The following is a 22,550-nucleotide window of genomic DNA, read 5'->3' as shown; positions in this document are numbered from 1 at the left end:
ATGGACTCTACATGCCTGGTTCCCACCGTGAAGCATGGAGGAGGAGGTGTGATGGTGTGGGGGTGCTTTGCTGGTGACACTGTTGGGGATTTATTCCAAATTGAAGGCATACTGAACCAGCATGGCTACCACAGCATCTTGCAGCGGCATGCTATTCCATCCGGTTTGCGTTTAGTTGGAAAATCATTTATTTTTCAACAGGACAATGACCCCAAACACACCTCCAGGCTGTGTAAGGGCTATTTGACCAAGAAGGAGAGTGATGGGGTGCTGCGCCAGATGACCTGGCCTCCACAGTCACCAGACCTGAACCCAATCGAGATGGTTTGGGGTGAGCTGGACCGCAGAGTGAAGGCAAAAGGGCCAACAAGTGCTAAGCATGTCTGGGAACTCCTTCAAGACTGTTGGAAGACCATTTCAGGTGACTACCTCTTGAAGCTCATCAAGAGAATGCCAAGAGTGTGCGAAGCAGTAATCAAAGCAATGTATAGAAACATTAGGTAAGTGATTTTTTATTATTTGTTACCAGTAATTTGTATTATTTTGCTAAGAAGAGCAGGAGGGGGTGGCTGGTGTGAGTGGGTGGGTTTGAGAGAATGATATGATGTGGTTCATGATTCCTTTTTACAAAAAAAGTTTTAAAAGTTTTTTTAGTATGAACAAATGAAATGAAATTTATTATCCCTCCATTATATATGGGTGGAGGAAGAAATAATAGAGATCTCAAAACCTGCTAAATTAAACCAAAACTATCTGCAAGGATAGGTATCACTAGAGGAAAAGAAGAAAAAAAATATTTAATTTGGGTCACCCACCTTTTCTGTAAATGAATCTTTGCTGACTGGTGGTGTGGGGTAAATATTCTTTCTACTGGCAGCCAAATATTTGTGTCACAGTTTCCATAGATTAATGTACATTCTAAATTGAAGTTTACAAAAAACCGAACACTTACATTTTTTTTAAAGAGTATATTTTCGTTCAATTTCTCATCTTGCTACCAGTTTTACTACAGGCACCTACCGGCGATCTTATAGGTGAAACTCAGGCCATTTCCTGGGATGAAGGTGTCAGATTTGAAGTACACAAGGATGGTTCTGCTGTAGCTGTAGAATTCTGGTGGATGACCATCTGATGCACAGAACTTATGTGACTGTCCATCTTCTCCCTGAAAACACCAGAAATCACCTCATTCAGAGTGGATATTACAATATTATAAATGTACCAGGTTTTTATTAAAACTAAACTAAAATTAAAACCTTCTTTGTTCTACTGTGATTGAGGGTACTTTCACACCTAACATGTTCAAATGAACTCTCTTCAGTTTGTTTAGGCAGGTGAGGAAGATGTCACTCAAACTCAGGTGCAGACTAAAGAGCCTGGCCGAGACCCACTTTTGCAGGGAGTCTTTGTCTCACCTCTAAGCGGACTCTGGTACAGTTTGTTTGTGGAGTAAAAGAAAAGCAGGCTCCAGCAAATTGCACGAGATTTTGTGATCGTATACAGTACTCAGCAAAAATTTTAGGCACTTAAGATGTTGAGATTCAAATCCATAATGCAATACCATCAGAGAGGTGTCTGATTGGTTTATTCTGCAGCATTTCAACGACCCTAAACATAGAGCCAGAGTAATAAAGAACTATTTTCAGCAACAAGATGAACAAGGAGCCCTGCAACAGATTACAGATATACTTTTTATGCATTATTCATCATATAGGGTAAAACTTTCAAGATCAACATTTCAACATTGTCAACACTAATTTGTGGGCATACTTGTTTTGGGGAAATTTGTTTTTAACTCTGCACTGCAGCTCTTCACTAGATTAACAAATGAACAGCACAGAGTAACTATACATAAACTAGCAGCATAAAAACCTAAAACCAGCTGCTTAATACGCACAAAACATAAGACCAGCAGCATAAAAACCAGGAAAGTAAAATCTACAGCAGAAAAAACATAATACATGCCACATTACATCAATCTTACTCCACACATTATTATCTTTTGCACATAAACCCATGGCCAATGGCATCTTTCATTACATGGTGCTCTGAGTCCAAATACAGGCTGGAATAAATTAGTTTTCCAGTGACTTCTGTTACAACAGACAATATATTAATAACTTCTCCATCAAATTATATGAATAATGAATATGCATATATTAATAAATCATGAATATATTATATGAATTATATTATATGAAAGGAGAATTTTACTGCGCAAGTATCCCAAAACTGCCTGGCCAGATAATGTATAACAGATCAGTGAGCAGTGGCCCCTCCACCCTTGTCTAGTCTCATTGGTCAGTCCTCTGAGGATAGAACAAGAAAACCATAAAAAAATCATTACCCAAGACCAATCCTTAGAATCCTATCAAAACTGGTAGTCTTATACAAGTATTGACCAGCACTTCAGTGTACCTTGCTTTAGATCCTGGTGCTATTAGATACTTAGTGAAATGGCTTATTCTGTTCATGATGATCACTGCAAGATAATAATCTTAATTAGTTACTATTCATCTTTAAAGATGAGTGACGTGACAAGATTGGTGACAATCATTTCTAAAGTGCTGTGTTTGAGGTCTTCCGTCACTGTCCACTGTCTCAGAAACGCAAATTCCAAATGGCAAAAATATCAAATGTGGTAGAATTTGCACATATAATTTAGCTCAAACTTAAGTATCTTCAAAAGAGAACAATGATTTCAGTTCAAATGTTTCAGGAGTTACTGGCCTAACCACAAAACTGCTTTTGTGTCATACTTCCCACAGTAATCACTGCTTATGATACAGCACTTTTTGGTCCAATCTCTGTCTAAACTCACCACTGGCCAGTCCTTCAACTCCAGGTAGTTTGTGGAGCAGCTCTGGCTAGGCTGGAGGACAAAGGTATGGACTGACACTTTGATGGTCTCCTGAGCTGAAGCATCCAGGATCCAGCGGCAGGAGGTGTAAGGAGGATAAGCATTGGGAAAAGAGGGTGAGGTCAGGGTCTGGATGGTGGTCGTGGCATTCAGAGTCCCGCCGCAAACCACTGAGGGAAGGCAGACACATCAAGAGGTTTAGAAATTACACAAAATAAAAAGTATAGTGGCTACATGTTGACAAATTGACTTATGAGTAGAATGCAAGTTTTTTAGGTTTCTTAATTTCAGTGTAAACATCATGCATATTGATAAGCTTGTAATGGTTCTGGTCCAGTCTGGCTCTTATCTGCCATTATCCACTAGTCTACCAGGGAGCCTCGGGTTTTCTCCGTGTGATGTTACATCTGGACTAAGTGAGAGGAGACATATACTTTGAATATTAAGATGAACTGATCTGTTCTCTATCGATATTCATGGATAGATTGAAGGAGGATGTCCTGTAAATATCCAACATGCTAAAATGATTTGACAGTATCAGTCTGTCAGATTTTGTTGTTCCTTATGCTCGTTTCACTTGTATGTTTGAAAGTTTAATATGTTAGTGTGACATATTATGTTTCTGGGTTTTTGGTTTGCTTTGTGTTTTTCCTCCTGTGTCACCAGCCTGCCTTTCCCTTCACACTTTCCCTCCTCACTTGCCCTGCATTGATCTCGCTGGCCCTGCCCTGCTCCCTGTGTCTTTCCCAGCCTATCAGCTCTTTTCCAATTCTCCTGTTCCACCTGCACCTCATCCCCTCATCAGTTTAGTTTGTGGAGCGGGTGGACCCAAATGCAGCTCCACTTAACAAAGTCCTCCAAATGGTTCAACGATCAAAAATGTTGTTTGACCATGTATCTCTAGAACGACCTATAGAAGTGCTTTCTAATCTGGTACTCCTATTGAGTGTAACTGGCAGGACAACATAATTTGTGTGTAGTTTCCAAAAATTACTGTTAAAAAATAATGACGTTTTATGATGTAATGTATGATGTAATGTTGGGATAAAATGAGGTTAGAGAAAAATGAGGTGTGGGTTAAAGTTACTACTTCCTAAAAGATAGGTGACCTTTGTTGCCATAGCTACAATAATAACCATGTGGTTAAGGTTAGGGGACAATCGTAGTTATGGTTTTTAAATAAATGTCTCCAGTCATGGTTGAAAACATGACACTCGCGATTGGTGACAGGAAACAAACAGTGGTGTCCTGTACTGCTTTGGGAAAAGTCTGAAAAAATCTAAAAGCCTTTCTATTAATGCTCTTAGAAAACGCTCAGAAAAAACTTAACTTCTAATATTGATCATTGTCGAAACTTTGCCTGCTGCCCTCAGATGCTGCAGAGACTTAATTAACTAATTGAGAGGCTTTTCATACAGTATAAAGCATCTGTGGACAACAGATACTGTAAGAATTACTCATTAATTTTTATATCAATGCAGACTGCTTTGCTGATGTTTCTGCTTTAACCACATTAAACATATTTTTATGCCAATTCAAAATAGTTCATTTACATTTTAACATGAATCTGTTATTGCTGTGCATTTTTAGCAAGTAATTAGTTTACTCTTGATGATGAATCCACAAAGTGTCAGCTGATTGATGTTGAGCCATATACAGACATGGTTCTGAGACATCTATTCTCTGCATTACTTCTAAGATCCAGTTTCCACCAAAATATCAACAGCTCTCTTTGTGCTGCCTCATTTAAATTAACCTCCTACCTGTTTGCACCTCTCCCCCTACCTGTGCATGGTGAATTCTGCACTGGAGACCAAGCACAGATAGGCAAAGCAAGTTCCAAGATCAGGATAATTACAAACTGCTAGAGCAATGGTAGTTAGGCCTCCATGAAAACAGGGTCCATGTCTGTTCTGCAATCTAACAAGAAAGTATGGCTTGAAGGCCAAAAAAGGCTTTTCTCAGTTTACAGGTCACCCATTGTCCTCTTCATCCCTCTGTTTTCTGACAAGGTTTATTTTCACAGTTAAATGGTTGTCTCCCTGATGGTGTATTTAAAATATTTTAAAGAAATAAACTGTTTTCCATTGTAAAACCAAAAAGCTTGATGAAACATGAATCTGACCTTTGTTATCCAGTAAGTGTTTCAGTGTGGTGTCTTCATGAAAAAAATTCATTGCATTTTGAATTCATTCAATTCAAAATGCATTTCATCACAGCGTGGCTTGGCATGGCTCGGCTAAAACAGACCAACACGGGCCCATGGAAAAACCCAACTACAGCCTTATATACAACCCAGTCTCATACCAAAATGTGTAATACAGACATGGCCGAAAATATTGGTACCATTCCACCTTTTTTAAAAAAACAAAATTTTCTCTATATTAAGTTGAAACTGACAGAAGTATATGGTATCCATCATTCTTTATTTCACATTGAATATAACTGAAACTTTGCTTTTGATTTACAACTTAACATATTATTTTAATACAATAAAACAAATGAAAATGGCATGGCCAAAAATATTAATATCCTTAATTTATTATTTTGTAGCACAGCCTTTCAAGGCAATAACTGCAGTCAAGTGCTTTTCTGTAACTGAATAAGGTTTCTACACTTCTCGACCAATAGATTGGCCCACTCTCCTTGAGCAAACTGCTCCACCTCTCTCAGCTTTGATGGGTGCTGTCTCCCAACTGCAGGTTTCAGTTCTTTCCACAGATATTCAATGGGATTCAGATCAGGACTCAAAGCAGGCCACTTCAGAATAGTCCGATGTTTTCTTCTCATCCACTCTTGGGTGCTTTTTGGGGTAAGTTTGGGGTCATTATCCTGCTGGAAGATCCATGACCTGCAACTAAGACACAGCTTTCTGATACTGGGGTATAATGCTTCACTCTAAAATGACTTGATAGTCCTCCTCCCCCTCCTGTTTCACAGTAGGCATGGGGTTCTTTTCTTTGAAGGCTTAATTTTTTCTTCTTTAAACATTGGGTTGGTGTGATTTACCAAAAAGCTCTAATTTTGTTTCACCTGTCCAAAGCACTTTCTCCCCAAAGGACTGTGGCTTGTCAAATACAATCTGGCTTTTTTGTGTCTCCCTCTTAGAAGTGGGATGTTCCTGGGTCTTCTGCCATGAAGCCAATTTCATTCAGACAGCGACGGATGGTGCAACTTGAAAGTATTGCACATTAAACTTGAAGATCAGTTTGGATCTGTATTGAAGTTTTCTCAACCATTCAAGCAATCCTTCTGTTCAATCTTGGGCCAATTTTCCTCTTGCAAACACGCCCAGAGATGTTGGCTACAGTTCCAGAGTCTTAAACTTCTTAATAATATTGGCAACAGTGGTAACAGGAACATCAAGCTCTTTGGAGATTGTCTTGTAGCCTTTGCGTTGACATGCTTGACTATTACCTTTTTTCTAATGTCTTCAGACCACTCTGTAGTGGTACTAATTAAAACACAATAGTATGTGTACAAATCAATTATTTCTTACAACTCCTAAAGGGTACCAATAATTTTGTCCGGGCTATTTTAGGATGTCTTTGTAGAATAAGCATGAGTTCTGTTATTTTCACAACTTCTTTGTTTTGTTCTACTGCAAACCAGACATAGACATGCATTGATAATGAAATATCTTTAATTTTCAACACTGGTCAGGGTGAATGGTGCATTATTTAATAAAATGCAAGGGTACCAATAATTTCGGCATAAAATGTGTTAGTTTCACAATAACTGCTCTAGAATTGTGAGATGCCTACATTTTTTTGGGTGATTCTTTTCTATTAGCCTGCATCCACATCACATGACTGTCAAGTTTCTGTCTGCAAAAACAAGCAAAATGGCTGACAGTCCTTTTGTTCTCTGTGGAAAATGCAATATTTCATGATAATTTCAGCATTAAAATGCATTTTGATAACCTTTCTAGCAAAAAATGTGCATTTTATTTTCATAATCACCAACCACAACAGGGCCCTAAGTCACTAGCCAGACTTCTCTTCTTTAGTTCCCTGGTAGTGGAACAAGTTACCAAACTCTCTTTGATCTGTCCCTCTCAATCTTTAAGAAAAGACTAAAGACCTAGTTCTTTCACGATTGCCTCTGCACTTGAAGGACTGAAGAAAAAAAATCTGCTCCTATGCATTCTATGTACTCTATGCATTGCCTCTGTGCACTGCCTGTTGGCACCTACATCCTTTTGGACTCAAACTTAGCTTTATGGCACTTACTCATATTGTTCTCTCCTAACTAGATACTTACTTGAGTTGTATTAGCGCTCAGATGTATGTCACCTTGGATAAAAGCGTCTGCTACATGAAATTGTAAAATTGTTAATTGTAACTTTTGCTTGTCACCTTCATATATTTCATACACTTCATTTCTTTGCCTATAGCACAGTCTATATTTCTTTTGTACAATCAATATTTCCTGTGGCTCAGGAGGTAGAGTGGGTTGTCCACTAATTGGATGATCGGCGGTTTGATTCCCGGCTCCTCCAGTCCGCATGTCGATGTGTATTTGGGCAAGATTCTTAACCTCAAAATTGCTCCTGATGGCTGTGCCATCAGTGTGTGAATGATTAGATTTCCTCTGATGGGCAGGTTGGGACATTGCATGGTAGCCCCTGTACCCATTCAGCGTATGAATGTGTGCGAATGGGTTAATGTGATTCAAAGTATAAAAAGCGCTTTGAGTGGTCGGAAGACTAGAAAGGCGCTATGCAAGTACAGTCCATTTACCATTTCAAGTTTTATATCCCATTTCAAAACTATTACTATTCCACTGTATAAATAGATTTTAAAATTTCAATTTAATTTTAATATTACTTAATAATAATAATAATAATAATAATAATAATAATAATAATAATAATACAACAGATTCTGATTGACTGGGCTATGTCATGCTGGCATAAAATGCCAAAACCACAAATCATAAAAATACAAAAAATCTCCAGGGTTGTATAAATAGTAGCCTATGCATGAATGAGAGTGGATTGGTCTTTTCAGCCCTAGCCCTAACCCTAACCCAAGCACTTCAGGCCTTCCTCCAAGCCTGTAGTAATGCCCTAGATTGTATTGTCATCTCTGAAGGTGACTCATTTTGATCAATGTTTCCACTAAAAAAGAAAAAAAAACAACAAACAAAAAGCTTCGTTTTATACATTATATACCAGAACTTTCACTCTGGCCTCCGCTGACCCTCCTTCATCCCACGACTGAACACTGTCTATGATCACGCCATCACCTCAAACACCCATAGACATTAAATGTCCTACACTATGCGCTGGTGGACCATCCCGACTGCCATGTCATCCACTTCCCACCCTTGGTTCTATCACATTTTCCACCCAGTCTTCAAACCTCCTTCATCCCACCCCTCGACCCTCCTTTATCCCACCACCATGCACGGTTTGCGACCGCACTGATATCTCAAACACCCATAAACACCACATGCTCTCAACTATGCTCTGACTGACCATTCTGATTGCTGGTTTGTCTGTTTTCTCATTCTTGGTTCACCTACGGCTTCAACCCAGTTGTTGACCCTCCTTTATCCCACCCCTTGACCCTCCTCTACACCGCCTCCACACACAGTTTACGTTCACACCAATATCTCAAACGCCCATACATATTACATGCCCTAAACTATGCTCCGACTGACCATCCCAATCATCAGTTTTATCTGTTTTCTTATTCTTGGTTCATCTGCGGTTTCCAACTAGTCCTTGTCACTCCTGCATCCCTCCACTCCACCGTTCTTCATGCCACTTGTCAACCCTCCTTCATCCATCTGTATCTGACCTTCATCCAGCCCTTTATGAACCTCCCAGCTCTCATCCTACCCCCTCGTCCTTGGACGCTCCCAAGTGCTTTCCGAGACAACCTCATTACCCAATCCTGCGCCATCTTGCCGTGCCTGGACGCAGCCGTAGGTGGTTCACCTCCGATCAGCCACCTGACCGGTCCCCACCCTCCCCCCCTCTGCTCTCTATGAACCGTACCACGTCATCATCGCAGTCCTTCTTTGGGGGCATGAGTGGTCTTCCAGTCATCCTCGTTCATACAGCCTACTAAATTGTCGTCGACCATAATAAACTAGAAATTTAAATCCTTGGCACCAGATTCAGATTCCCACCCGAAAGCTGGTCCCTCCATTTTCAGCTTCAATGCCTCCAATGGTCTTTTGTTCCCCTCACTCAACGTCCTGACCCTCTCCTGCTTCACCACGTTCGCCCATTCCATTCTCAAGATTAAATCTTCCACCATACATGTCTACGCCAGCTGAATTAACATCTCCATAAAACTGTTCTCAGGGGCACCATATCTAGCCTTGTTCCACTCACACTTCGGCATGCTATCTAAAAGTCTGTAAGTCCGAACCACATCTTATGCCAAACATTTGGCCCTTACTTTAGACTTCCTGGCCCATTACCAAAGTTTCCACACAAGCAGCCTGTCTCCCCACATTGACAAAGTCAGTCTACGTTCCTAACCATACTCTGGACAATCCTTCCGCACCGGAGCTGCTTCAACCGCTTCCACATAAGAAATCCCAGACCACACGTTAAAATTAAATAAATAAAATTCTCGACCGCTGATCTTCCCAAGCTTCCATACCTACCTCAGTGACATTCAAAGAGCCCATTCTCACTTAGTCCACTGACGTTAACTTGATGAAGCAGAAAGCTCATCAAGACATGCCCCCCACCCTTAGTCTCAACCCCTGGGTTCCTAGATGTTCCAGCCTCATTGTGATTCCATTTGGTCCCCAGTCATCCCCATGCCATCAACCCCCTCCATCCCTCTCCTCGACCCCATCATCCCACCGTACACGACCCGGACTGACCTTCGGCTCATCCCCCATCAATCGACCCCCTTTCATCCCTCTCCTTGACCCCCAATCAGCCCACCATACATTATCTTCATCCAAACCTGAACTCTCTTGACAATCCAATTTAAACTATTTTTTACTGTTCAAATGGCGTGGTCTTTGTTAGTGAAAAGGCTTATTGAGCTATGGAGCTTGTTTATTATGTATTCAAAGTCTTTGTTAAGCCACATCATGCGTGTATTAAACTGGCTCCTGAATGCTTACCAATATGTTAACATCTGCAGTAGATTAATGGCTAACTTTCCTGCAATTGAAATTGATCTCAGAGCGGTTTCTATGGTAACATACTTTTGAAAGTCTGCATTAACCAACTGATCTGGTGCCAGGTACAGCACTATTTCTGGCCATAACATTAACCTATCATATGCTGAATTATCAATGACACTTTTGTGTTTTTGTGTTGAGATATGTTAAAGATATCATCAAAAGAAAATCTTAACACAGTGACAGTGAGGAAATGTTGAAACTATTTTAAAATACTGCATTTTCCATTGACAATAAAAGGACTGGCAGCCATTTAGTTTGTTTTTGCAGACAGACACACAGACAAAAAACAGGCATCTCACAATTTTAGAGCTGTTATTGTGAAACTACTATGTTTTGCACTGTGGACCAACATTTTTATGTGAGACTGAGTTGTTATTTAGTAAGCAGAGCACAGTGCAGGAAAGAGTACAGCGCAAGTGAGAGAGAGTAGAAAGTGCTTACATGGCACAGCTTTGTATGTGGCATTGAATCCTCGTCTCTGTACTGAGCCATCAGTGACAAAGTGAACAGTAAGGAAGTTTCCACTTGATAGAAAATAAGCAGGGATGGAGTTTCCACAGAATGTCCCAACCAGAGGGAAGTTAATGTTGTCACCATCATATACCTGATAGAGATACACATACAAGACATCAAAAAAAGCAAATCCATTTTGTCATAGTATTATTTTCAGTCATATTGTCCTGTTTTAGGACATATTAGGATATATCTTTTAGGACATATTAGGATATATCTGACAGTTTATTTATTGGAACCATGTACAGTGTTAACATAAATGTTACCATCTGATGTACTGCACCAGAGTTAGCTTATAGCTAATTTTCATCTGCAGGCCCTTAGGCAGGTCACAATTAAAACATATAACAACACAATAACAAACAGTACAAGGCAAAAAAACATATAGTACACATAATATGAAATACAAAGCAAAGTGTTAAGTGTTATTACTACACTTTATACACATCATCAATTGTAGATATGCGTCATGTGCAGCACAAATGCAGTCACAACTGAAGTTCATAAACATAGTGCAAAAAGTAAGGAAATTTGTGTTTGGTAGATTATTTCTTTGTTGTAACAGTGTTTCTTGGCAGTAAATCTTATACCGTTGGAAAGCCTGTTTATTTCCCTTTTAAATGGTGCCACATTTATAAGGAACATGCATTTGTGGGATGAACAATGCACATGAAAAATTTGCAAGATTTGGCAAATTTTTCATTTAACAAATGTGGCACCATGTAAAAGGGTAATAAACAGGCTTTCCAACGGTTCAAGATTTATTGCCAAGAAGCATTGTTACAACAAAGAAATAATCTACCAAACACAAATTTCCTTACTTTTTTTGCTATGTTTATAAGGTAATATATATCAAAATGATTGAGAGTTATTATTAGTTCACACTAGCAATCAACAAATGATATATAGATATATATATACAATGGTCAGATAAAATTTTCAAATAAAAAAAGTACTATTTGCCATTAATATTTTAGTAGAGCTCTTACTTTGACATAGTCATAGTGGCAAGAAGAGGAGCTCTCAAGCTCAAAGGAGCTGAAGGTCAGGTTGATAGCCTTGTTGACCGGCATCTCAATGGTCCATAGGCAGTCCACCCTGGGCTCATAGTGCCCATCCAGGTTTGGATCTGGAGAACTAAACATGCCCATAGGCATGGACAGGTAGCCACCACATCCCTGTGCCGGACCTACAGGCAATTCAGAAATAAAAAACTACTTAAATTTTATATTATCATGTTATATCATAGACAACTGCAGACTAGCTTTTCCAAGTAGGAAATTAATGTCATCTGACATGTTCAAAGTACAAATGTGCACATGAACAGTACCACTAATATACAGACAGAGGCATAATGCGTGTTGTTGGAAGTTGAATTTTTGTTCAAGGAAACAATTATAAATAAAGTTAATATACAATATGCTCAGTTGAGACTGAGCACCCACAAGTACAAAACATAAGCAAGAAGTCAAGTCAAGTCACTTTTATTGGCAACGACGGTACAGAAAAAACTTTAATGGGAATAAACTTGCACAGAAACCCGCACAGAACCTCACTTAAGGTGGGCAGCCATCTGTCTTGACCAGTTGGATTGAGAGAGAGAGAGGGACCCTGAGCCACCCAGGGTGCAATTATTTTATTTTATTATATGATATTATATGATATTATATGATATGATATTATATTATATTATATTATATTATATTATATTATATTATATTATATTATATTATATTATATTATATCAAAATCATTTCAATCATTCAGATTAAAAGTCAACAGGTGCCTTGCAGATTTACAGATTAATAATTTTGCTAAATATAAACTGAATACTAAGATACTAAGATTAAGATGTCCAAAGAAAAACAAACAAATGAAACAAAAAAGGCTGCAGGCATTTCATTGGGACACGTTAGCTTAGGGCTGTAACAGTATCAGATTTTCACTACACGATTATCATGGCCAAGTATTGATGATAACAATATTATCGTGATATCTATCGAAAATCTATCTATCAGTTTATTTCACAATCAAATTCATCTTTAACTTTGTTTATTGTGTGTTTTGTCTCTTTTCTGGCACCTCCCTACACTCAAACTACAAGTGTAGGGAGGTGGTGAGAGAGTCTATAACCATAACTGTACAAAACTAGATGAACTGATAAACAAAAGATTCACAAGGTGTATGTGTATGTGTGTGTGTGTGGGTGGGTGGGTGAGGCATTGGAAGTGAGAATGGAAAGAAACGGAAATGATTTAAGAGGTGCTGGATTATTTACACAATATTAACGTGTGTATTACTAAAATGATATCAATATTTCATTTTTTAAATATCAAGGTTATTGTCAATACCGGTATATGGCGACACCCCCCCGTGAGCTGCTGTTGGTGTGGAGAGAGAGAACAACCTGCAGGACTCAACTGACTGTCTCTTGTTTTCATGTACACCAGCAATCAGAGAGCCACGTAACAAATACGATGCTAGGAACATGTGAATGTGAACACAGTGAACATGCATGGACAGTGATGGATATTCGTCTACCACAAGCAGCTAAAACCTGTCTCTGAAGCTGTTAGCTGAGTTGTAGTTTTGTCAGTCAGCTCAGATTCAGTCATCTCTGTGTTGAGATGTTTCAGCATTTCTATGAGCTGTTTTTTGTGTCAAATCTTTCCATCCCTGTGCTGATGATCACTTTTTTTCTGACGGCTGAGCTCCCAAGCCAGAAAGGGGTATTAGTTTCAGCAGGCTGAGCCACACTGCCTAAAGTTCCTGATTTGGTCAGTGTGCAACGTCCTTCCAAGCTCTGCTTGGGGAAGATTGAAATACCAGCCCTTACAATTTACAATTTTACAATTTCATTTAGCAGATGCTTTTATCCAAAGTGACGTACATCTGAGAGCCGATAGAACACAAGTAGGGATCTAGTCAGGAGAGAACAACATGAGTAAGTGCCATAAAGCTAAGTTTGAGTCTGATAGGACGTAGATGCCAACAGGCGGTGCACAGAGGCAATGCATAGAGTGCATAGATTGTATAGAAGCAGATTTAAAAAAAAAATTTTTATTGTATTTTTGTTTTTTCCTCTACCTTCAGTCCATCCAGTGTAGAGGTGTTTGTGAAAGAGCTGGGTCATTAGCCTTTTCTTAAAGATTGAGAGGGACTCTGCAGATGAAACAGAGTTTGGTAACCCGTTCCACCACCAGGGAACTACAGAAGAGAAGAGTCTAGCTAGCGACATAGGGCCCTGTTGTGGTGGTGGTACCAGGTGCCTTTCATTGGCAGAGGTAGGTAGGAGCTGTTTTAGTTGCTGTTTTGTAAGTGAGTGTCAGGGTTTTGAATTTGAGGCGGGCAGCAACTGGGAGCCAGTGGAGGGATATTGACAGTGGGGTGACGTGCTGTTTTGGGCAGGTTGAAGGCCAGATGTACCGCCACTTTCTGGATCATCTGCAGAAGTTTGAACATACATGCGAGGAGGCCTGCCAGTAAGGGGTTGCAGTAGCCAATGCATGATATTACAAGAGCCTGTACTAGGAGTTGTGCTACATGCTCAGACAGGTAGGGTCTGATCTTCCTGATGTTGTACAGGGCAAACCAACACGACCAAGCGATTGTGGCCATATGAACCTTAAAGGTTAGCTGGTCATTGATCATGACACCCAAGTTACGGGCAGACTTTGTGGGCATGAGTTGGGTTGATTTGAGCTGGATGCTGATGTTCTGCTGTATATAGGGAGTGGCTGGGAAGACGCGGAGCTTGGTCTAAGAGAGGTTGAGTTGAAGGTGGCATTCTTTCATCCATGCTGATATATTGGCAAGGCATGATGAGATCCAAGCCAAGACTGTGTGGTCTTCTGGCGGGAACGACAGGTGCAACTGGGTATCGTCAGCATAGCAATGGTATGAGAAACCATGGGAGCGGATGATTGCGCTAAGTGTATATTGAGAAAAGAAGGGGACCAAGCACTGACCCTTGAGGAACCCCTGTGGACAAGCTGTCCAGTTTGGACATTTCTCCCCTCCAAGATACTCTAAAATATCTCTCTGAGAGGTAGGACATGAACCAGTGGAGGGCAGATCCTGAGATACCAAACTCAGTGAGTGTGGAGGGGAGGATTTGGTGGTTAACTGGATATACGGCAACAAACAGGTCTAGCAGCAAAAGGGCTGAGGACTGACCAGCAGCTCTAGCTGAGCGCAGTGATTCCATAACCGATAGGAGTGCAGTCTTGGTGTAGTGCCCCCGCTTAAAGCCAGACTGATTTGGGTCGTACAGGTTGTTATCAGAAAGGAATTCAGAGACTTAGTAAAAGACTGTGCGGTCAATTATTTTTGATAGCAAGAGCAGGAGTGAAACCAGTCTGTAGTTTTTAACTTGGGTTGGGTTGATTTAGGTTTTTTGAGCAGTGGGGTGACTCAAGCTTGCTTAAATGAGGTGGGGAAACACCTTTTGTAAGTGAGGAGTTTATTATGTGTGTGACTTCGGGGTTAAGTGCGGGGGAAATGGTCTATAGAAGGTTGGACGGTATTGGGTCCAGTGGAAAGGTAGTGGGACGAGAGACCAGCAGAAGTTTGGAGACTTCTTCGGTCCGAGGGGAGAATGAGCAGTGTGGCCCTGTTAGCTGGCAGCTGCAGACTGAGTTGGTCAAGCACAGAGAACTGCTTACTGATAGCAAAGACCTTATCAGTAAAAAATGAGGCAAACATGTCTGCAGTGAGCAGAGTGGAGGGCAGAGGAGGAGGCAGATTGAGGAGTGAGTTAAAAGCAGAGAACATTTTACGCGCCTCTGTGGCGCCACAGATCTTGTTCTGATAGTGAGTGGTCTTAGCAGTTTTGGAGACCCTGATAGTCACTGGGGTCAGTAGACTCTGGATTTACACCATTTTCTCCCTGCTTCTCCTGAGTTCCACCCTTTGATCTCTGATAACTTCAGTGAGCCATGGACTGGGGGGGGGTGATGCAAGCAGGTTTGGATGTTAGAGGGCAGAGACTGTGAAGAGGTGGCTGTTGAGGAACAGAGTGTGTCTGTAGCTCACTGACTGGTAGTGAGGAAAATTCATTATTAGGAGGCATGGTAGCCAAGACCTTATTTGAAAGTTGAGTCAGTGTGAGGGACCAAATGTTGTGGTGGAAGGAGACAATTTGTGGAGTAACATGGGGATGTTTTGGTAAGGTGATTGTGAATTGAATAAAGAAGTTGTCAGACAGATGTAGGGGGGTAACAGTCAGATTATCTGTGGATCAGTTCTGAGTCAAAATCAAATCAACCCTCTTCTTGTTTCAAAGAAGAGGGTTTCTGGATTCTGGATCTGGGTTGTTTAAAGGCCCTGGTAGAAAGGCATCCTGGCACCATGACCAGGTTTTGAGGACAATGGGTAGCACAATCTGTGGAGCCATCTCCCAGTGTAAGCACCACCACTCCACTAGAGCAACGGTAGCATTTGTTAAGACAGGGGTTGCAGGCTGACATCCTGGTGACAGCTAAGGATTGTCAAGTAATGGCTGACCTTGGGAAACAGTGGAAGTTCCCTGAAGCCAGCAAGGTTATGGAGCAAATGTAATGACCCATGGCAGACTGCTGCTCAGACACAAAGTGGGACCTGATCAACCGTGGTTGGATCTCTTGGGTGAGGGTGTCCAATGTTCGAAAGAACAGAAACACCCTATGTCCCCAGATAACAAGATGTATTATCAAACAATATCTACTACTGTTAAATGCTTCTTCAAAGTATTGAGTGTTCCAGTATTTGCTTTGATATGATGATGATATTGTTTTTTCTTAATTATTCATAAATACTGGTGCATAAATATTGGTGAGATTGTATTAATTAAAGGAGCATTTGCCACGAGCAGATGGGCACAGTATACAGCCTTCCTTCAATATTGGACTGCATCAAAGTACTCTTTTAAAAGCTTTCCGCATAATGTTTTATGTATAAAAAGGTGCTCCATCCAAAAGATATATTTTTAGTATGAAATAGGCTGTTTTGATATGTGTTTGAAAACAGTGACTTTAACTAGTTTGAATTCACATTATTTACTATGTTTAATGCAAAAAAGTGTTGTAGTGTCTATATAAATGCTCACTATGTTTTTAATCATCGGATCTTTAACAAAATATGGCTACATAGACTAGCAATTGCTGTTAGTGTAAGCTGATTAATGCTGTATTGGTGTTAGTTCTGTCCCATCTACACTTGGCATTTCAAGTGTCTTGCATAAAATCCAGATTAAAGATTTAACAAACTTTGTTGTCTGTCACATAGTAACAGAAATTCCTTGGCTGATGCAATTTAATGCAGTTTTACTTACACTTTGCCAAATATATGCGTTTCCGGTGGCCAGATAACAAATCTAACTGCAATCAGTCTTTGTTAGGAAAGATACATAACAATGGTGCAATATCAAATGACTATCAAATGGTGGATCCTGCATAATTACCTTTTGTGTATACCAAAATTTACATGATAAACATTTCTACATACAGTTGTACACAACCAAACTACCACAAAAAACAGGTCAATAGGTGCCCACAACTATTTTTTTCCTTGGGCTCCCTTGTCAGTTAATCTGGCTATGTAACTGGCACTGTTGCTGTATGTGCACTTATACTGTTTGCAAGCGACAAACAGCTAAATGCCACTGTAGCTTTAATAAAAGCTTTTGATAATTAAGTGCTAAGCCTATACATCTATCTTGCATTTGCTTGCCATTAGACTCAGAGTTGTTGTAAGTAATGCAAGCACTTGAGCTGCTACATGGAAATAGCCACTCTATCCTCACCTGGCTCACAAATACAGTAACATTGACCTACCAAGTGTCTCACTGTAAGTAGCCCTCCAGCCGATCCCATTCACTGTAGCATCTGTCCTAAAGACGATGAAGAGCTGGTTCGAGGAGGAGCGCAGATTGGGTGGGAGCATGGCGCCACAGAATATTCCCAGCAAAGGTGCCAAAGTGTCCTGCCCATCATACACCGCCACGTAGTCATAGCGACAAGAAGAAGATGCCTCCAGGTGGAAGGTGTTAAACCTGTGGAGAGAGAAAAAGAACACAAAGGGCTGAAACCAAACCAAACTAAACTGCATAAAGGTCAAATAGTTACAAATTACTGAAAGCATCCAAGTACATCAACCAGATTGTACTGTAGCCTCATGGAACCTGTCCAGTACAACCTTGATCCAACCAAAGCTGGGCTTTAATTTTGTCAAGAATGTCTCTGTTCTTATTTCATGAAAACACGTTTAAAAATATGGTTTGTCATACATAAGTAACAAACAAGGGTGCATTTATTTAGATTTGATTATTTAACATGAACAGAAATAAGAAAATAATGACCTATTATAAGAGTAATAATTTCACTCATTTTGTCCTCTCTCTTGCTCTCTCTGCCCTCCTTTTTTCTCTTTACTTTGCTCATTGACTTATTAAAAGGAAATTCATTATCAGACCTCTTTAGCCCACTTCTCATCTCTGTTTGAGACTGTGGCTCAAGGTTACATTAGCTGGTACTAGCATAACAAACCTGAGTCTCTGACCCAAATGTCAGCTGTCAAGTTGCAATGTGGGAACTGTAGACACCAGGTTTTGACAAAGTAGAATGTGTGGGAATAAAAAAGACAATATTGCTACCTCTGCTACATCAGTTTCCTTTTTAAAGAATTGGAAATCTAATAATGTTTTAGATGTGAAATGCCAAAAGCAGTTGAGTACTCTTTTAATACCAGTGTAGTTTGTAGTTTATGAATGCTAGTGTGACATGAGGAGTTAAAGATTAATTATGTCATTAAAACATTAAGACCCTATATTGGCTTGCCCATTAAGAGCAATATTGACTAACTGAAAGTAAGTATTGTGTGACACAAATGTAACAGTTCCTTTGCTCAGCAATTGAAAAGGTATGTCTCAAATACAAATTCAGTCCCGACATTCTATTCCTGTAGTCCAATTACTCCACTCAGTGCAGTCTTACTTGAGATCCACAACTCTGTCTGCTTGCACCATGATGTGATAGGTACAATTGATGTTGTGGTGGTAGTTGGTCATGGAGAGTGCCGGACTGCTCACTGTACCCACTGAGTTGTTAAAGAATCCACCACATGCTGTAAATACACAAACACAAAGAGTATTTTTACATGAACAGTATAGCTATATAGATATTAAGCTTGGGTGTATGATGGTATTAAGGTATACCACATTATTGACGTAAGGCAGTAGCCGAAATAAACCACTGGGTGTCTCTGTTGTACTGTCTATTCCCCTGAGAATTCAGCAATTATCCTTGCATCTTCCTTACAGGACATGATAGTTGTGATATTCATTCTGTATGGGACACCATTTTTTTAAAGTTTACTTTCACTTCTTGATAAGGTAAGCGGTGTTAATGGCAGCCTACATCGTCCTAAGATAACTGAACTAAAAACACCCATCCGGTCAATCTGTTCAACTATTGTGTTACTTAAGATGTTAACTTACACTTTAGCATGAGTTTGATAAGTGAGCGTTTGTGTTTTGCATGAAAATATTGGCTGTGATGTTGGCGAGCTTGCTGTGTACAAGTAGAGCACCCATTCAGTGGAAATAGTGCAGGGTGAAGAATTAGCTTTTCAGTTGTCTGCTATCCATCTTGTTATATAATTTAATTTATTTTCACATTAAATTATATGTTGAGAGTACCTCTCAACATATATGTTAATTTAAACATACAGTAATTTGTTATTTTCAGAGTTAGATTAGTATTTTGCATTATTTATTTTGGCACTAGAACATATTTTCTAAAAAATGTTTACTTTCACTACTTTGTAAGGTTATGGAGCCAGCCAGTATAGTGGACCAGCAACAGAGATGAAAGCTGTCATTGTGAGCCAATAAAGTGCTGCCAGGTCTCAACTACAATCCAGAATTCACCCCATCACCCCATTATGCACCAAGAAACAACGCAGTCCCAGGGTGTGTAGAGAGGCTCCAGCATGCGTGGGTTACATTTAGAAATCCCAAAGGTAAAAATTTGATTGACATCATAAACATACACTCTTTCTAATGGAAAGTCAGTTTCCACTGCTGAACATTTGACTTTGTTAATTTCACACTCTTTCACACTGTGAGGATGAGTTCCACTCAGTCTGTCTACTTGCTCTTGCTGTCTACTTATCACAGTGCTGTCCGCCTTCTCCAACACGCGCGCACACACACACACACCCTTTGAAAAAAGAAGCCAGCAAACAGCATCTTCTACCACTAATACAGTTAAAATCAGTGAGCCACACACAAAATAAGGTTGGCGATAGGAGAGAAATCTGGTTACTGATCTGTTAGATGTATACATGGATTTACTTTATTATTATTACAGTATGCAGCTGCATTTTTGAGAGTCTTTGGAAGATTGAAAAGTCATGAAAATTGGCACACACATCAGAACTAGTGAGAATTGCAAAGTTCTGTAGTGATTGGGCTCGGGTATGGTCAACAGGCTCAATAGCGCTCCCTAATGCACGGCCATTGTGGAACAAAGTTTCTTTGATGTTCTTGAAATGCTCTCTTCATTCTCGACGTAAAGCATATTTTTTCAAATTTTTTCGCCTACTAGGAAGTCAGCCATTTTGGATTTCATACATCACTTTTCATTTTATGTTTGTACCCTTTAAGATGTGCAAAAACTCACAAAACTTTGCACCTATGTTTGAATTCAGTTTTTTGCAATATTCAGGTGTTGCACCTCAACAAACTCCTCCTAGAGAATTGGACCAGGCAACTTCGAATTTGGTTTGCGAAATTGCAAAGCTTTTGAGTTTTCATGGAACAGTGTTGCTGTGGCGAATTTCGATGTTTCACTATGAAAGAGGAAGCTGTTGTAACTCAAATGAACATCATCTAATTGGCCCCAGATTTCTCATGCTTGATAAGAGTCTCAGTCTGAAGACATCTACATGTCAATATTGAGTTGTAGTCATAGCACCACCTACTGGCAACATTAAGTTAGCTGTATGTGACAAACAACATCCGATCTACATGAAATTTACATGATGTGGTCTATAAGTGATATACAGCAACATGACGTTAATAAGTGGGTGTTCTCTAGCACCACGTAGTGGACACTGGAAGTAATAGTTATCTCCTGCATGTAACATCCAATATTCATGAAAATGTATATCCATGTCAGTTGCCCTCTGGTATTGCTGCATAGTTGAACATAGTTCATCAAATATATACACAATTTCCAGTATTATGTCATCTCCAGTGCCACATACTTCACATTTGAAATAATATTTTACCCATTCACACAGTGTTGATAACTCTGAAAATTCAGAGCCATGTCAACTGTTGTTGACAACTGGCTGTCACTTCCTCTGATGCATGAGAGGTACGAGGGCCCATTCATCGCTGCTTGCAGCTTTAATTATTATTATTATTCTAGTACACCATTGCATTTTTGAGGGGCTTGGGATGCTCAAAATCTCACGAAAATAGGCACACACGTCAGAACAAGCAAAATTTGCAAAGTCTGTACTTGACTGGGCTCGGGCATGGCCAGCTGGCTCCATAGTGCAGCCAAAAGCAGCGCCATGTTGGGATGCTTTGATGTTCATGAAATTCAGTGGAATCATTGTTCTCATCATTCTGGACATAATGCATATTTTTTTCAAATTTTTTCACCCAACAGGAAGTCAGCCATTTTAGATTTTGCGTGGCATTGCCTACATGCAACAGGAAATTAGGCCTAAATCATACATAGTTCCTCAATGTATACACAGTTTCTAATAAGTCATCTCCAGCACCACATACTGCACACAAGAAATGATATTTTACCCATTCACATAGTGATCATACTGACGATTCAGTGCTGTGTCAACAGACCTCCAATAGTGATATGATGGCTGCCTCTCCATCTAAAACGTGCAGGCCTGCTCCTCACTGCTTGCAGCTTTAATATTATTCTTTTCACTCGATTCAAACGCATTTTTGAGGTGCTAGGGCCATTAGAGAGAATGAGGTGCTAGGGCCATTAGAGAGAATACAGGTTTAAGGCACTTGTGCGTTGGCTTCATTTTTTAGCCCCAGAGGTTGTTGCTTGTTTCTGCCCATCTGTTGTTAACTCTTGTGGTTTAAAAGTCATACCAATACATATATGTAAAATTATGTGCTTGTGATATTCAATATCTCTACTTGTCCCACTTTTTTTTAACATTTTTAATTTCACCAAAATTGTAAGCATTTTAAGTTTAAATAGACAAAAATAGCCCAGTTTTGCACACGTGATGTCATTGCCTCAAGATGTGAGAAGGTGTGTGAAAACATGTCTCCCCAGTGGTGAAGTCAGTAAGACAACTCCTCTTTGGACACAAAGGTCTAGGGTTTGAATCCCCAGGTGGCCAAGTCCTACTTTTCAACAATCTATCAATTCATGCATGTGGCATATTTTAAAATGCTTATTGAGGTCGTAATAAGTTGAGGGATGCCTATTGTTAACCCCTGGAAAATCATTTTTAATATTATTTTTCTCTGCTAAGGGTATTTCTGGACATAATGCATATTTTTTTCAAATTTTTTTTTCAAATGCTTATTGAGGTCGTAATAAGTTGAGGGATGCCTATTGTTAACCCCTGGAAAATCATTTTTATTATTATTTTTCTCTGCTAAGGGTATTTCTGGACATAATGCATATTTTTTTCAAATTTTTTCGCCCAACAGGAAGTCAGCCATTTTAGATTTTGCGTGGCATTGCCTACATGCAACAGGAAATTAGGCCTAAATCATACATAGTTCCTCAATGTATACACAGTTTCTAATAAGTCATCTCCAGCACCACATACTGCACACAAGAAATGATATTTTACCCATTCACATAGTGATCATACTGACGATTCAGTGCTGTGTCAACAGACCTCCAATAGTGATATGATGGCTGGCTAGGGTTTGAATCCCCAGGTGGCCAAGTCCTACTTTTCAACAATCTATCAATTCATGCATGTGGCATATTTTAAAATGCTTATTGAGGTCGTAATAAGTTGAGGGATG

At 39.8% G+C, this 22,550-nt stretch overlaps 1 protein-coding gene across 2 annotated transcripts in view; it reads right to left on the bottom strand.

The window, feature by feature from the left end:
• cubn (cubilin (intrinsic factor-cobalamin receptor)) overlaps positions 1–22,550 on the bottom strand; it is a 184,286-nt gene that overhangs the window by 12,588 nt on the left and 149,148 nt on the right. For both annotated transcript variants that reach the window (XM_042398686.1, XM_042398687.1), the window contains 6 exons: positions 18,508–18,637; positions 17,350–17,567; positions 11,527–11,726; positions 10,466–10,628; positions 2,822–3,030; positions 1,021–1,165 (listed from right to left, as the gene is read on the bottom strand). In XM_042398686.1, the coding sequence (XP_042254620.1) occupies positions 1,021–1,165; positions 2,822–3,030; positions 10,466–10,628; positions 11,527–11,726; positions 17,350–17,567; positions 18,508–18,637 (1,065 nt within the window). The remainder of the gene's footprint in view (positions 1–1,020; positions 1,166–2,821; positions 3,031–10,465; positions 10,629–11,526; positions 11,727–17,349; positions 17,568–18,507; positions 18,638–22,550) is intronic.

This window comes from Thunnus maccoyii, chromosome 21, assembly GCF_910596095.1.
Source record: "Thunnus maccoyii chromosome 21, fThuMac1.1, whole genome shotgun sequence".
In the NCBI taxonomy this organism is placed as follows: Eukaryota; Metazoa; Chordata; class Actinopteri; order Scombriformes; family Scombridae; genus Thunnus; species Thunnus maccoyii.
Note: the sequence above shows the minus strand (reverse complement) of the source record. Positions and strands in the feature narration are given on the sequence as shown.